The sequence below is a fragment of the Pseudoliparis swirei genome, chromosome 24 (assembly GCF_029220125.1).
Source record: "Pseudoliparis swirei isolate HS2019 ecotype Mariana Trench chromosome 24, NWPU_hadal_v1, whole genome shotgun sequence".
Classification (NCBI taxonomy): domain Eukaryota; kingdom Metazoa; phylum Chordata; class Actinopteri; order Perciformes; family Liparidae; genus Pseudoliparis; species Pseudoliparis swirei.
In genome coordinates this window covers 18951075-18965024 of record NC_079411.1, presented here as the reverse complement: position 1 = coordinate 18965024, position 13950 = coordinate 18951075, and the positions used below count along the sequence as shown (strand labels likewise).

The window sequence follows — 13950 nt, the reverse complement described above, 5'->3', positions numbered from 1 at the left end:
ATTGATGTTGGAGCTAATTTTAACGACTGTATTGATGTTTGGGTGGTAATAATCTTCATAGTTGTTGCGTGTAACATTTGAAAAGTATAACTGTGCCATAAATGTAGTTTAGTAGAGGAAGTCTTAAGTAAAGTACAATCACCTCAAAGTACTCACGGATGCAAACAGTATCAATTTGCAGAAAACATTACTTCTGTATGAACAAATATTTAAATAGATTTTCTGGTACGGTGGTGGAACGCAGGCGCGTCTCTAGGATTTGGATACATCTGGGGCTTAGCCCACGGCGATCGTTGTCGACGGGGGGGGTGCTAGTGAGTTTTTCTAGTGAGAGTGAGCTCACCTGTGTGTGCGGATGTGTCGGCGCGTATCACGGCAGAGCGATGCGCGTTATGGGAGCGGCGGCGCTGGGCTTAGCCCAGAGGAGTGAAGCAGCGAAATGTGTAGACATAGAAACACTCTCAGACAGCAGCTTGCTGTTACGTGCGCCTGCTGCCAGTCTGACTCCGCTGTTTTGGGTGAATGACGTCACGTGCGACCTGGAGGTGTTAACCACTTGTGTGCCAAATCTTTTTTTCATTTTTAAAAAAAAAATTAACATTCGGGGCTAATTAAAAAACATCCGGGGCTTTAGCCCCGGGATTTTTAGCCTAGGGACGCCACTGGTGGAACGAGCGCTCCGTTGATTTGGCGCAGCTGTGTGCGCCTCAGCCGACTCCAGCCAGCCCACGCAAAGCGGCGCGCGGCTGACAGCGCAGGCGCAGCAGAACAGGCAGACAGACGCAGTAGCAACCATGGCCGACGAAAAACCCAAGGTGAGGAGCGGGGTTCTCTTTACGGTCTGTGAACCAAATTCGTGTGCGATACTTTTTGCAAACAAAACCGGCGAAAAAGACGCCCGTGGGATTCATTCATCCAAACGGTTGCGCAATTACAAAAGAAAGCTAACGGCCCAAACGGGAGCTAACGCTAACAGCGTACCGCGTTAGCTAGCAAGCGGGCGAAGTTAGCACAATAAGCTAACGTGTGGTATGAAAGAAATAATTGCCGGTCTTTTGCGAGATGCACTTAATTAACACCTCTTAAACGAAGCGGTCGGTTTTAATAGGTGTTCACGTCAAATATGGTGGCACAAGTACTGTTTGTCCCGGTAACGTCTTTAATTCTCACAGATGCGTCCAGATAGCGGTATACAACGGGACAAAACATAATAATGATGTTTGTTTGAGCTCAAACCGTTAACGGATGTCTTGTGGAATAATTATGCCCGTCCACACACGCCGGAATGTTAGGGCACGAGAGTGGATTATTCACCTTTCCAGGTTGAAATATCCCGTCCCGACTAGGCCGTCGGGCATTGCTATAAGTAGTAGGCCGGTGCCAATTAATCGGCCGAAAGCTAATGCTAATGCTAACGTTGGAGGTCTAATGTTGCTGCCCTTTTCTTTTCCCGGTGAGCACAAGCCTTCCGGTCTGAGTTTACCGGGGTGCAGAGGTCAGATTAAAATAACGGCGGAGGGGGAAAGGTAATTTCCACACGGGGATGTGAATAGTTTGAGGTACACAATGTACAACCCCAATCTTAAATAGTGTCTGACCCGGCCAGAAAGGGTTTTGGGCGAATTGCATTTCCACATAGTAGTCAGTGGTCATGTACTGCCTGGCATCTCTTTCTGCAATCAGCTCAACTTGCTGCAAACATGTGTTTTGTCTCTTTCAGGAGGGAGTGAAGACCGAGAGCAATGAGCACATCAACCTGAAAGTGGCAGGGCAGGATGGCTCGGTGGTGCAGTTCAAGATCAAGAGGCACACTCCTCTCAACAAACTGATGAAAGCCTATTGTGAACGGCAGGTGAGACCACCAAACAGTTACTACGACCCCTGACAAAAAATACATGTTTAAGTTAATCGCATCAAGGGGTAGCACGGATGGTGGTGTTCCAGACAAATGAGAAAGAAATGTAGCATAATAGGCCCTTTTCACAGCAGCCTTTTTAAAATGTCTTTGCCGGGTAAACACAGGTGGGATTGATGATGAGAATAATTATGGCCCTGTTTCATTTGGACCATGCTAGTGCCATCATGGCATACTGGAAGTGTTGTGACACGGATTAGAATTGGATCATAAATAATTTGGTCAATTACGCCTGTTTACCCTTCTATGAGTGTTTTTGCTTCATTGCTCATGAAATCTTATTGCACATTGTATTTATTCAGTAAGCCATATGGTCAAGAAATTCTTATATACTATTGTGACACCTATTTCTATTGTTTAAAAGAGTTGCGTTTATGTATATGTTGGCACTGGGGGTCTTGGTTTCCTGAAATCTTGTTTATCTGTCATATTAATTGGTTGATGGTTGAAAACGAGTCTCGAAAAACGGAACAGCTGTGCAGCCGAATTGTTTTGTTTTTTTGTAGATCATCGGCACCAATTTTGAAAATGTTGATTCTTAAAAAATATATATATGTTAAACAAAATGTTTCTCTCTCTGTCCACATAGGGGCTGTCAATGCGGCAAATACGATTTCGATTTGACGGTCAGCCCATCAATGAAACAGACACACCCTCACAGGTAAAGCGGCAGCCTACTAACCTCATAGTAATGCTACTTTAGGTATCGCATGACTATGATTTTAAATGTCAGTTTTTATGTTATGGCCTTTATCTTTAGAAATTGAAAAACGCAAGTGTTTTTTCCTAAATGCAAGATACATTTTTTATTGATTTTTTGTATACTTGTAGTGCAAAACTGGATTTACAGGTTTGATACACGATAGTCTGAATTCATGTTTAAATGATCTGAATTGGATCCACATACAAAGAGCTGCTCTATGCAAACAGTCCACTCTGTGCACCTGCTGTACTCTTTAACTTGTTCCTTGAGACTGTCCTGAGCAAGGCTCACGCCAGCTTTGTCCATTATGTTACGGGTCACAGTGCCTACTTTAAGAACGGCACTGAGCTGCTGTGAAGGGATCAGTTGATGCGCTGTAGCTGTGCTGCTGTAGACCAGGTTCATGAAGGAGATGGTCTTGTTTAGTTTCATGTTGCGAGTCTCTGGTCAGGAGAAACTCTCCTAAGATTCTGCACCTTTTCTAAACTGATGTTGATCTTTTCCACTTGTTTCTACCACGTATCTAACATTTAAATCAGTCAGTTGCTGTTTTCTGACCTGCTCTCCTTAATTGTGCTTGGTAGGAAATTAAGTAAAATTAATTTATGTTTCAAACTAACTTCCCGGTGAAACACTTTTGTAGAATTAGCTGACCGTTCTGGCATTGTCAACACTCCACAAGTGGCTTTACGGTAAAGGCTTATCACTGCCTTCACATCAGCTAACATTTAAACTTTTTTCCTACAGTTAGAAATGGAGGATGAAGATACAATTGACGTGTTCCAACAGCAAACCGGAGGCTCTTCCCTTTAAAGACTGTTTCCTACGAACATCCCTACCTCCCCTTTTCATCCCCAAACACCTTTGTTATACCCAGTCTTCAAATGCTCATGACCAGTGTTGATACCATCCAGTGGAATACTTTTACACAATGCTCAAAGGCAGCAACACAGTTGATGTAGATAGAATAATCACACTGTCATTGCTATGTTAACATGTTTGAACTGCACAGTGTAGATGACTTGTAAGCTACAGTATGTCTAATGTGCTGAAGAAATGTAAAAGTTTGCCACGGATTGTTTTCTTCTTTTTTTTCTTTTCCCCCAGAGTTTTTAGAGAACTTCTTGGTCTTTTTTTGTTTTGTTTTTATACTTATGTCATTGAGTTTTGATTCAGATGGAATTTTGTTATTGTCAATTAAGCCTGCATTTTAAATTCACATCTGTTATGAAAATGTATTATTGGAATAAATTGAGTCTTTTTTAACATGTGTCCTTGCTGATTATTTTATGGTTGGTAGTCTAATCCACATCTTTCATCAGAGCTAGCATGTAATACATGTGAACTATAAGTCACTAAACCAGAGGTCTGTAAAAAAAAATCTATTCAAAGGGTTTTATTCGCAATGTATGCCTTCAAATATATTATAATATACAAACTATTTTCTGGGCTAAATTTTAATTTGTTCTCTTTACTCTGATGTCCTGAATCAATATTGCTGCCCACTGTGGCATTGGAGGCTGGAGAAACGAGTAGTAAGCTTGTTTAGCTTCCAAAATCTAAATACACTGGGATCATGAATAAATGAATATTTGGTTTAAATCCTGCACTGTTTAAATGCACAGTTTGTATACAAATGAATTGAACGCTGATTTAAAAAATTGCCGTAAAATTGAAACTATGTGTTTGGGCAGCATGTTTTATTTTGAAAATCTGACCGGAAACTAGACTTCTCCTGGTCCCTTCGACGCTGGTCCACTCAGACTTGAGGCAGGTTGATTATTGGGAGCCACGGGCTGGGATAGACAATGAAGAGGCGGTGAAGTGCGATTCATGAAAGTGTAATTCGCGTATCCTGTCGAGAGATATACACATTTTGCGACTTCTCGTGCAAAAAATGACGACGACCAGGAACTACCAAGGGATGGAGCCCGGGTCTAAAAGCAGTTCAAGGTAAAACAAAAACAATTGCGTTGTTCAGACCGCACCGTTACCCATTAGCCACCATGACGCCAACAAGTCCATTACCTTTTTGACGTTAACCTCTAACGTTACACGGGTATAACATCTGAGACTCTTTCCCCTCCGCCCGTAAGCATCAACGTTACTTAGCCGCTTGTACATGCTTGAAACTAAGCGTGGGGCCACGATGCTAGGAGGAGGCTGGTACCACACCTTCCCGTTTTGTATGCTGGGATGGACCGTTCCCGTTTCTTCACGTTAGCTAGCACTCGTGCCCTCCCTTTTTTTGTAGCTTAGCCATAGCATGCACAGGCGGCTCGGCACCCATCACCAGGCCTTTGACACGTTTGTCTCCTCATCACTTTCTAACCTTTATATTCTGAATGCGACAGATTCATCACATCTGTCATTTCAGTTGGGTGCGCCCACTCCCCTCCCCTTCCGTGATTTTCACATCAGATATCGAGATGATCAGTGAAGTACAACAAGGCATCTAATCTACCCTGCATGTGCCCCCCCCCCCTCACACACACACACACACACATTACAGCTGGCTACACCTGACCATATTAACCATGTTTTATGACACGCGCAGTGTTTAAATGAACGATCGAGTCTCCAGTAAGTTATGTGGTTATTGTGGTAAATCCCCTCACACATGCCCACAGTAACAATTTGTGTTGTGTGAAATACAACGATACATAATAATAATAATAATCATCATTTATTTTATATAGCGCTTCTCTCTCAAGAGACCCGAAGTCGCTTTACAGAGTGCAGAGTCCAGTAGTCATACACACACACACAGTCATCCCGGTGGTGATAAGACCAAGTTATTTTTTATGTTATTTACCACACAGTGTATACTTTAATAATCACATCTTATTAAGAATAATACATTCTAATACAGCCACATGTTACAAGATAAAGGTCATGTTTGAGGCTGCAATGCATTTCACTGACAGGTGTTCTTAATATTTAGTCTACCCTTGCTGACATTAATCGGTCTAACAAAATATCAGAAAACATTGGTGATAATAAGTTATTATCAATGTTATTACAGCAGTATAAACAGTAGCAAACATATAAAGGCCACATAGGCCCACAGGGAGTGCTTTTTGTATTTTGGGGATCTATTGGCAGTAACGGATTATAATATTGATAAGCGTATTTGTTTTTGTGTGTGTTCTTTTGAAAATAAGAGTTGTTGCGTTTTCCTTGGCTGAGAACGAGCTGTATAGTATAGCTCTACATACCTTCAGCTTCACGGAGTCCGGTGAAGCCCCGGACGGGCGGTCCAAACATATAAAGGGAAAATCGTGTTGGACGCTTGTGTTTGACTGAAGAATTAAAACAGCTGATTTACATTTTGAGTCATCACTTATTATTCCCAAATGTGACGCAAAATAGAATTTATGTTTGACCTTTATTTGGTGAATGAACAGTCATTTCCCACTTATTAATTCATTCTGACATTCCTGGTCTTAACCACAGGAATTAGGACGTTTTCTTCAAAAAATCCTTTTGAAACGGAGAGAAGATGCTTCAGTGAAACCAGCCAGGATGATCCAGTGACCGTGTTTACATGCATTCGAATAACTGGCTTAGTCGGACTGAAATCGAATTATCCGTTTCATGTAAACACCTTTGTTCGACTATGTGCGGTCCGACTACGATCCGATTAACACCCCTGGATAACTCGATCCGATCCGGTTGATAATTCGACTATCGCGGCATGTAATGGTGAATTGGATTAGGAACTGGACTTTGCGTCTTTGCGCATGCTTGAGATCCCGCCGCCCTCCTCCCCCCTCCCTCCCTCCCATGTCGTGACCCGGAAGTCGAAAGAGACGATAAGTTGTCACTGCCGGGAGCCTGGCCGGCAGAAAACAAACAACGCTATGGAGAACACAAGAGCCACCACACATTTCTGGACCGAAGAGCAGACAGAATGTATGCTTAACCTTGCTCTCTGTTCGCCATCTTTCTTGAAATGTTGATGTTGTTGTTGTTGGTTGTTGTTGTTGGTGGTGAAGAGGTCAAGCGGAAATGGCTGTATCACCACGAGTTGGAATGAAAACAGCGCCACCTATCGTATCGGATATGACATGCTTTCGGCCAATGATTCGAATTCCTCACTGCCATGTATATTGGGATAACAGCAGATCCCCCAAAAGATAGCATAGTCCGACTAAAGCCAGATTCGAATTTTACCATCATGTAAACGCACTGATTGAAGGTGCTGACTAATCTCTCTCTCTCTCTCTATCTTCTCAGGGTTTTGCGCCCTCCTGGCGGCGCCTCCAACTTCACGCTTGGTGCAGACGAGGTCAAGCCTCCCGTCCGGAAAGACAAGATGGCCTCCAGTGTCTTCGCTGAGCCGGAGGACCTGTATGCTAATAGAAGGAGCAATCCACCAGGTACAATGTCAACTCTTCTACGAGCAGTTGATGCTTTAGTGTGAACATCTTATTACTCTTATTTTGACAGTATTACCTCGACATTTATGGATAGAGCCACTTAAAAACAAAACCAGTGACGGTGAGGAACAAGTTTGAGAATCTTTTTCTTCTTGGCTTTTGGAGATACAAGGTTTTCACTGGAGGTTTTTCTCTTGCTGCTGGACCAAACCGATCGGCTGCCTCCTCGGGCTACTCAAAACCTCAAGCGGCTGCATATATAGAGTTAACGTTTACCGTCTCCAGTGGCACCATTACAGGTTCAGGTGTCCAACTCATTTCTCTAACAGGCTGCAGTGTTTCCCCTAGGGGGGACCGAGCAACAGACAGACAGACACAAACACATAAAGGAAACATGGTGTTCATTTCTCTTAATGATAACCACAATGTGTGCACGTTTTGTCACTGCAGTGAATTTTTCGGGGCTTTTGAAAGAACATTTCCAGACCCTCTTGATATGGGAAGTCTATGGAATTTCTGGCCCATTTCTTGAGATCTGCAGGCTGCACGATGGTCTCCTTGCAGCCTGTTGCGGATGTTTGTCTTGACCTGTAAATACATGGACTGTTAGGCTTTAAAAGTGATAGCTGATAACTTAAAATAAAGATAGCTTAAAGCAGCAAATCCCTTTGTGAAAAGTATGTATCACCCTGTTCACGGTTGATAAGTTTACACTTGCTGACCGGGACTGTCAGGGCAATGGAGGCCAGCAGGCTCATTGTTGGGTACATAACACCAAACTCCTCATATTTAAAGCACAGTTCTGACAGTATGGCCATGCTGTGTCTTGTTCTGAAAGGGTAATAAGTAAATAAATACAGTACATACAGAAATAAATTACATTAATTAATAGATATACAAAACAGTACATAGAGAATGAATTAGGGATTATTTCAGTTTTCTCTACAGAACATTCCTAAAGAGACCTGAAATATTCCTGGAGAACTGAGCTGCATCATGTAAAAAGTATAATCTAAGCGGATTAATAAAAGGCAACGAAACCGCTGATCATAGCCGGTCATTTTTGCCCAGTACCCAGTTTTCAAATCCTTCTCTAAATGCCGACTGATAGATGGCAAAATGTGACCAAAAGAGGAATTAAAACGCAATAGGAAGTAAAAGTGATGATTGGCAATCATGCATTTTTAATCTTGTGCGGTGGTTCTTCGGTAAATGCAGTAATTTTAGCTAAAAACATCTATTAGAAAAGATGTTTTATTTTATTTTATCGGAGCCATCAACTGAAATTACAATAAAAAACAGTTGCATTAAAGGTCTGAATTCAAGCTAAAAGTGTAGCATTACTTCAACAAGGAAGCTGCTAACAGTAATAACCTTATATTTAAACAATTATCTAAAATATGTATTGAGACAGTGCAGTGTATAGCAGCCTAATTTATTTGGCTAAAACCGAAAACAAATAGTTGTCATCTGGAAAAAATTTAAGAAATCTTTTGGTCCTCTTGAATTAGTCTTTAGCCCTATTAACAGTATACACGAACAGTATTTTGAACTTTTATTTAATAGAGTGGCTGTCTTCTTTGAACAGGATTATATTTCGCAGGCATAATCGTAAATTAAACATCATGTTTAGTTCATGTTTAGTTCACTGCCTTGTTTGGGTTTCATCTCTTTCTGCCGACGCTCGGCCTAAAGTAGCTGGGGAGCCATCTGTACATCAGACGTACAACCGCGCCGCAACTTCTCGACAGTTTCATCCCCTGCTGAGTGGCAAAGTAAAGTCAACAGGCTTTTCCTATTGTCAACAACAGGGTACAGTATGTCCCAAAACATTAAACATTACATTTATTAAATTGAATCCAACTGAGCAACTCAACTCAGATAGACCAACAACAACAAAATCAGCAAAAAGAAGGGAAGACACCCGGACCGACACACAAAGGGTCGTAGGATCTGGGCTCTTCCCTCAAACCTAAACCAACATTTAACTGCACAGAAACAAAGACACGAAAACGTGACTGCCGGATCCATAAAAAAACAACAACACTACGAACTAACAAAAGAAACCATAAATGATCTGCTGGTCAGGCTGCAATTTGGAAGGAGAGAGAGAAAGAGAGAGGGAGAGAGAGAGAGTTAGAGCTAATCCTGGTGCACCTGAGTGGACACAAAGTTAAAGCATGAGCTAGAGCAGGGGTGCATCTCCGCCAGCAGAGGGGGAGCACGTAGTACAACAATGTCAAAATGATGAACCAGTGTGTCGTCTGATGTACCGATCCAGTATGAACCGCATAGGTACGCGTACAAATATTGGAACATTTCGTGTCCCAGGGGATGAACTGACCAGCTACACCACACGGTTCAGATTTTAAATTGGTGCAAAAGGTACATATTTGTGAGGCGTGCATATTATGAATAAAAGATCCAAAGTATTTCAAATTCCATGAGACGTAGCATTATTTCCCCCTCATAAACGTGATGTAGATCATGTATAGTTCCCACTCGCATGCCTGACGATGACCTTTTCTGACTTGCCTCGCTTATTCTGAAAACAACTGGATTGCAGTGACAATACGTCTGAATGTCAGGGGATTGAGGGCAAAGACAACACAAATATGACGGCATGTTTTTCATTTGAATTAGACGATGTGAATGGAGTTATTGTCAGGATGACAATAAGGACGAAAGCGAAACTTCTAAAGTCAGAAAGAATTCCCCTCAGCACAACCAGAAACTAAGAGCTAAAGGAGGAATACATGTTGGAGCAACTTCCTTCCCAAATGAATGTCAAAATCAGAACAGCTTTATTTGTCATGCCTGTGTAACACCCTGTTCTGTTTCTCCTGTGTTCCGTGTCTCCTATGTCTCCTCTGTGTCTTCTCTTGTCTTAATTGTTTAATTCCCTGCACCTGCCACTCTTGTCTCGTTACTGTCTGATGTCGTACACCTGTGTTTCCCCCCCCCTATATATTGTGTCAGTCTTTCCCTTGTCTCTGGTTGGATTGTCGTCTATAGTTCCGTGTCCTTTTCCCGTCGTTCTGTCCGTGTTCCTGGTTCTGCCCGTTGACCCTGCCTGCCCTGAACCTGGATTCTCTGCCTGTCCCTTTTGGACCTTGTTTTTTGTAAACTGTTTTGCCTCATTAAAGAGTTCTTTTTTTGTTATTCATATTGCGTCCAGCCTGTCTCTCTGCGCCTGAGCCTCACCCCGTCACAAGAACCTGACAGTCTGTGTGCACATATATGGAATTTGACTCCGGTTGCACGTACGCTCTCGTCGTACAGACATGTAATCTACAAATAGCAGGCTGAATATTTAAAAAAGACAATGAAGACAACAGAATAGCAACATGTATGTACAATATTAAAAAACAACAGTGACAATGAATTGTGGATGTTAGTGCAGCACAAAGCGGGTCATCGGGTCAGACCCCTGTCAGCGGACTGAAGTGGTCGGTGCTCATTGGACCTTCCCTTCCCCGATGTTGCCTTCCTACTATGTGACTGAGACACATCATCCTCAATCACGTTCCAAATCCTTTCTGGGGAAATTCCACGCTGTTTACTCTATAAAGTATAAAGGGTGTAGGCAATTAAACAACTGTTTTCACTGTGATCGCGTGACCTTGTGGATGGCGATAAAGTTTGCACGTAACTGTTGTAAGGCTCTTATTTGCTGTCAATTGAAATCGGAGTATTAAAGAGCATGAAGTCACAGACCTGACAAAGCGGCTGCTATATTGTTCCCCGGGGTTTAAGATAAAATCCATCAAATGGCGGTTAGGGCGCGATCTGCCATTGTTTGCCATTCCTCTGTACTCATTGGACCTTCGGACCTTGAGCATTAAACTAAGATAGCGAGAATGGAAAATATGAAACAACAACGCCGGCGGCATCAATGTTACGCGTTCGTCCACTTCTCAAGCGGACGCTAGCGCTTTAGCCCGGCTACTGTCGTGGAGGTCACTGCTGGATGTCTGAACAGAACAAAAGATGAATCTGTGGACTTAACTGTTGAGTTGGCTGGTGTCCTACGTTGTGAGAGAGTCCATGAGAACCCTTTTTCTTTATGATCGAGTTCAAGTGTTTAATGATTACATTATTAGTTTATGATCAGGTCAGTTAGGATCCAGCTGCTCAATGTGTCTTTCTTCTGATAAACCTTATCAGCAGAGGCAGGTTCCAGTTGTCCTTGTGATTATGATTTTGGGCATCAACGATCTTTTGTCACAACACACATACAGTATGTATGTATATATATATATATATATCATGAATCATGAGGGGGGATTCTACGTGTGTTTATAAAAGTGGAACACAACAATACTGTTTTAATTATTGAAATTAATATCTATAGTATTTTAATTCCGACCCATAGTTTGTTGATAGCTATAATCCTCTTCATTAGCATTGTACTCGCTATAGGTAAATCAGTCAGATTGACCAAACGGAAGAGGAAAGGCGACGTTGTAATGACCCGGCATGCTGCATGTATCATCATGATACTTGTCTCTATTAGAACATTCTCTCTTGATCTCTCGACATTTAGTGGGAGTGGCGGCCTTATTAATTTGAGCCATTAATGTGTCTTCGTTATTCCAGGTGGGAAGCCCACAGGTGTGCTTTGCGGCGAGCCGTCAGCCCCCCTGAGGAGAGGAGGGAACCATGCCGCCGACCAGTCCGCAGACGCCCCCGCCGCGGTAAGATTGGGCATCTCAACACTCAAGACTTTAACCTGCTGAAAAGTCACTTTAATCACTACCGTGTCCATATATTTTGTTTTCCTCTGTGTATTTAATATTGTTATTGTATTTTGTATTTTATTTTTATCTTTTATTACTGTTCTAATCTGCACCCGCTGCTGTGATCCTGCAATGTTCCCACTGTGGGACTAATAAAGGAATATCTAATCTAATCTCATCACGAGCTGCGGCTGAAGGAAATGAAAGGAAACCGGAAGTCAGACAGTCCAAATAATTTTACTTTTATTATCTTTTTCTTCTTCTTTTACATCTTCTCTGAAAAATGTAGCGTGTGTCAATCAATTACAGTGGAACATTAGCAAATAACATGAAAGTAACAACTGTTTATACTTAATAATTCAGTATTGGGAAGTCCAGAAAGACTAATGATGCAGTACAATGTTTCCTTTATTTATAGTCTGTGCAGGCTGATGAAATACTGACCATCTTTCTGTTTGTTTTTTCATAGGTTGGAGAAAGTTCTGTAGACGATCATGGTAAGTACCTGTTTTTTTTTAAATTGTCACTCGTGCTCATGGCTATTCCCTTGTAAATGTCTCCAGTTGATGGCCACGTGCCTCCCTGCCTGTGTTCAGAAAACAGTGCTCCTGAGCCGGTAGCCGTTCCAGAGCAGAAGGAGGAGGCCCCTCCAGCCGACCAGCTGACTGCAGGAGTACCGTCTGGTCACAGGAATCCCCCAGGGGGCAAGTCCAGCCTCGTCCTGGGATGAATCCCAGCCAACTACCCAACCCTACCTTAACCCCCCCCCCTTTCCACCACCCCTTCATCCGCTCATCTCTGAACTCGTCTTTTGTTATTTCTTTTTTTAACAAAGGACCCTCCAGCCCATTCGTCTGAACCGCAGGAATCTAATCTGGCGTGCAACAGACGCCAGTCTCCTCCATTTCCCTTAAATGCATTGTTTTGATACCTCCTTTCTGAAAACCGTTTTGTACCGTTTTTATCCTTTTGTTCTTTTGTTTTTGTTTCGTTTTGACGGAAGCACTTTATGTATTTCTGTGTGTACGGTTCAAAGTCTGCCTTTGCCCCGTGTAATGCAAGGTACAAGGATCACATTTCTCATATCAAAAAGCGATAAATTAAACTCCCCTAACTTTATCGCGATGGCAAAAGCTGCGTGTGATTGTACGAGCAGTTTAAAGAAGAAAAAAAAGAAGGAACAAAACAAAGCTGTCACTTTTGCACCGTGTTCAGTTTGGACCCATCTTGCATGCACGTCTGATCTGTAAACGTATGAATGTGAGAGGAAATATAACTGAAGACATTTTTTTCTTTTCTATTATTGTTATTATTTAACCTGTTTGTTTGTTTTTAATTTATTTTTTATTGTGGGATAATTGTTCTATTGTTGCATGAAGCTGGAATCTTTCTACTGATTATATTATAATCTACTTAGGAGTCGCATACATGAGTGTCATTGTGATCTGAAGGGTGCAAATATGTGTATTCAGATGAATTATGTGTGTCCCTTGTCAGGTAACAGGATTGGAATAAGCCTTTTTTTTTATATTGCAGTCACCAACTTTAGATTACTGTAAATCCCAGTGCCAGTTTTGAGTGCCCCGTGTTTTTAACAGGTCAAATTTACTCTTAAGATAAAGTGTGCCTGTTACCGTGTTAGGCTACAACATCAGATAAGGTTGGGTTTCCTCAATTGCATCTTGCCAGTATGAAGGAGACCTGGTTCCTGGTTGTTGGTCCTAAAGTGTTTCTGGTAAACCCATCCTAGATTTGACAAGTGACCTTATGACAGCTGGGCCTTTTTATATGTTTTTACCCCCCTCCCTCCCCCTTATACATGTGTTTAATCGTCCTGCTCTCCAGAAAGATGTAACAGCCTATTTGTACATGTCATCGTCTCATTATTTAAAAACCAAAAGTCTATCGTCCTCCCCTGCTTCTGTCTTGTTGAGTCGCGCGTGGCGACTGCTGTGTCCGAAGAACTACGTTTCCGGTTGACACGAAATGTAGTTCCCGTGGTGTCTCGTTTTTAACGTGTTATGATGCATGACGCGTCCGTTTTCTTTCTTTTTTCTTTTTTTGCATCCTATGCCAATTTCTCGTCGCTGGATGTGAGTCGCTGCAGAAATTTGAAATCAAGAAAATGGCACAAGTGGAAATGAATATTAAAAATCAATTTTGACCATGGGTCCATGTGTTTGCTTTGTGTGTGTTTGTGTGTGTACGCGT

At 42.1% G+C, this 13950-nt stretch overlaps 2 protein-coding genes across 2 annotated transcripts; both read left to right on the top strand.

Annotated features, from left to right (window-relative positions):
* Positions 1–708: 708 nt before the first annotated feature.
* Positions 709–3884, top strand: sumo2a (small ubiquitin like modifier 2a). Its single transcript, XM_056409143.1, has 4 exons — positions 709–815; positions 1721–1852; positions 2505–2576; positions 3366–3884. The coding sequence occupies exons 1-4, from the start codon at positions 795–797 to the stop codon at positions 3429–3431; spliced, it is 291 nt and encodes a 96-aa protein (XP_056265118.1). The 5' UTR covers positions 709–794; the 3' UTR covers positions 3432–3884.
* A 468-nt stretch (positions 3885–4352) lies between these two features.
* On the top strand, positions 4353–13908 carry LOC130190078 (jupiter microtubule associated homolog 1-like). The gene is made up of 5 exons (XM_056409270.1): positions 4353–4571; positions 6858–7000; positions 11600–11697; positions 12209–12236; positions 12336–13908. The coding sequence occupies exons 1-5, from the start codon at positions 4516–4518 to the stop codon at positions 12467–12469; spliced, it is 459 nt and encodes a 152-aa protein (XP_056265245.1). The 5' UTR covers positions 4353–4515; the 3' UTR covers positions 12470–13908.
* The last annotated feature ends 42 nt before the right edge of the window (positions 13909–13950 follow it).

Coding starts and splice junctions, on each gene's coding strand:
- sumo2a (XM_056409143.1), top strand. CDS start 795: ATGGCCGACGAAAAACCCAAG. Junction 1,853..2,504: donor AAGCCTATTGTGAACGGCAG/GTGAGACCACCA, acceptor CTGTCCACATAG/GGGCTGTCAATGCGGCAAAT. Junction 2,577..3,365: donor AAACAGACACACCCTCACAG/GTAAAGCGGCAG, acceptor TTTTTCCTACAG/TTAGAAATGGAGGATGAAGA.
- LOC130190078 (XM_056409270.1), top strand. CDS start 4,516: ATGACGACGACCAGGAACTACCAAGGGATGGAGCCCGGGTCTAAAAGC. Junction 4,572..6,857: donor GGGTCTAAAAGCAGTTCAAG/GTAAAACAAAAA, acceptor CTATCTTCTCAG/GGTTTTGCGCCCTCCTGGCG. Junction 12,237..12,335: donor AAGTTCTGTAGACGATCATG/GTAAGTACCTGT, acceptor GCCTGTGTTCAG/AAAACAGTGCTCCTGAGCCG.